Below are 1,839 nucleotides of genomic sequence, written 5' to 3'. Positions count from 1 at the left end.
ATAAACTTAGGAAACAAACCGATTAATCACTGCTGAAAACAGCCACACCTGCTCTCCCCATCTGGATTGCAATAGACACTCTCTTTAAGCAACCGAAGGGAGGCTGGATTGGGCAGGCAGCTAGGGTTCTCACCAACTGAGGTAAGGAATTTGTCTCTCATTTAAGGTAACATGAAGCCCTCTAAGCATCCAGTGGTAATAAGTAAAGTGTAAATCAGACTCTAAAGTATTTTAGTGACACACACACACACACACACACACACACACACATATATATATATATATATATATCACACACACACACACATATATATATATATATATAAAATCAATTAGGACTGGTAAGGATTACAGTGTTATAGTGTAGAGCTGAGTATCATTCCCAAGTCAGTAATATCAAAACTTGTCTTCAGAACTTTTATCGAATACAATTTAAAGCAAGAAACTCGGAAATAAAGAATGAAAACTCTAATCTTGTTGGAGTCATGTTGGTGTCATAAGGGGTTTCCGATACTACAAACCTGAGTCAATATTAACAAAATTTCACCAAAGTATCTTTTTTTCTAGGCAATCAAAGAAACCTGGTAAAATGGAGTTCAAGAATTCAACTTTAGGAAGTGGCTTCATCTTGGTAGGAGTCCTGAATGGCAGTGACTCTCCTGAACTACTCTGTGCCACAATTACATTCCTGTACACACTGGCACTGACCAGCAATGGACTGCTGCTCCTTGTCATCACAGTAGATACCCGGCTTCATGTGCCCATGTACCTTCTACTTGGGCAGCTCTCTCTCATTGACCTTCTCCTGACATCAGTCATTACTCCCAAAGCTGTCATGGATTTTCTTCTGAGAGACAACACTATCTCCTTTGGAGGCTGTGCCCTTCAGATGTTCGTTGAATTGGTACTGGGTGGTGCAGAGGACCTTCTTCTGGCTTTTATGGCCTATGACAGGTATGTGGCCATTTGTCATCCTCTGAATTATATGATCCTCATAAGTCCAAGAGTCAGCTGGCTCATGGTGACTACATCATGGATCCTGGCAATCCAGATGGCCCTGGGGTTTACCATCAACACAATGCATTATTCTTTCTGCAAATCAAGGCATATCAGACACCTCTTCTGTGAGATCCCTCCCTTGCTGGAGTTGGCCTGTGCAGACACCTCTAGTTATAAGCTTGTGGTTTATTTGGTAGGTGTGCTCATGTTAATTCTCCCTCTTACTGCCATCTTTTTATCTTATGCACGGATTTTGTTCACTGTTCTCCACATGCCTTCAAATGAGAGCAGGAAGAAAGCCCTTGTTACCTGTTCTTCACATATGACTGTTGTAGGCATGTACTATGGGGCTCTCACAGTCATGTATTTCCTGCCAAGTTCCTACCACAATCCCAAGCAAGACAATATCCTTTCTGTTTTCTACACAATTGTCACCCCAACTCTAAACCCACTCATCTACAGCCTGAGGAATAAGGAAGTGACTGGGGCTCTGAGGAAAGTCCTAGGAAATACTTGTTGCCACCACCCCATACATTTAAGGTAGTCCCAGACTCTTTCTTCTACATTTACTCCTCCTCATCAGAAGACTTCTGCTCTGAAATACTCTTGAAAAAAACTGGACATTAAAAATGTGTATCTTATGCCGGGCCTGGTGGCGCAGGCCTTTAATCCCAGCACCCGGGTGGCAGAGGCAGGCGGATTTCTGAGTTCGAGGCCAGCCTGGTCTACCAAGTGAGTTCCAGGACAGCCAGGGCTATACAGAGAAACCCTGTCTCGAAAAACCAAAAAAAAAAAAAAAAAAAAAAAGTGTATCTTATGATTGATTATGCGTATCTTTTA

The 1,839-nt window shown here is 42.3% G+C and overlaps 1 protein-coding gene across 1 annotated transcript; it reads left to right on the top strand.

Moving 5' to 3' along the window:
* The first annotated feature begins 571 nt into the window (after positions 1 to 571).
* On the top strand, positions 572 to 1,607 carry LOC110331762 (olfactory receptor 2AG2-like). The gene has a single exon (XM_021212628.1). The coding sequence runs from the start codon at positions 590 to 592 to the stop codon at positions 1,541 to 1,543; it is 954 nt and encodes a 317-aa protein (XP_021068287.1). The 5' UTR covers positions 572 to 589; the 3' UTR covers positions 1,544 to 1,607.
* Positions 1,608 to 1,839: the final 232 nt, after the last annotated feature.

This window comes from Mus pahari, chromosome 1 (assembly GCF_900095145.1).
Source record: "Mus pahari chromosome 1, PAHARI_EIJ_v1.1, whole genome shotgun sequence".
Taxonomy (NCBI): Eukaryota; Metazoa; Chordata; class Mammalia; order Rodentia; family Muridae; genus Mus; species Mus pahari.
This window is presented reverse-complemented; position numbering and strand designations above follow the sequence as displayed.

Coding starts and splice junctions, on each gene's coding strand:
- LOC110331762 (XM_021212628.1), top strand. CDS start 590: ATGGAGTTCAAGAATTCAACTTTAGGAAGTGGCTTCATCTTGGTAGGA.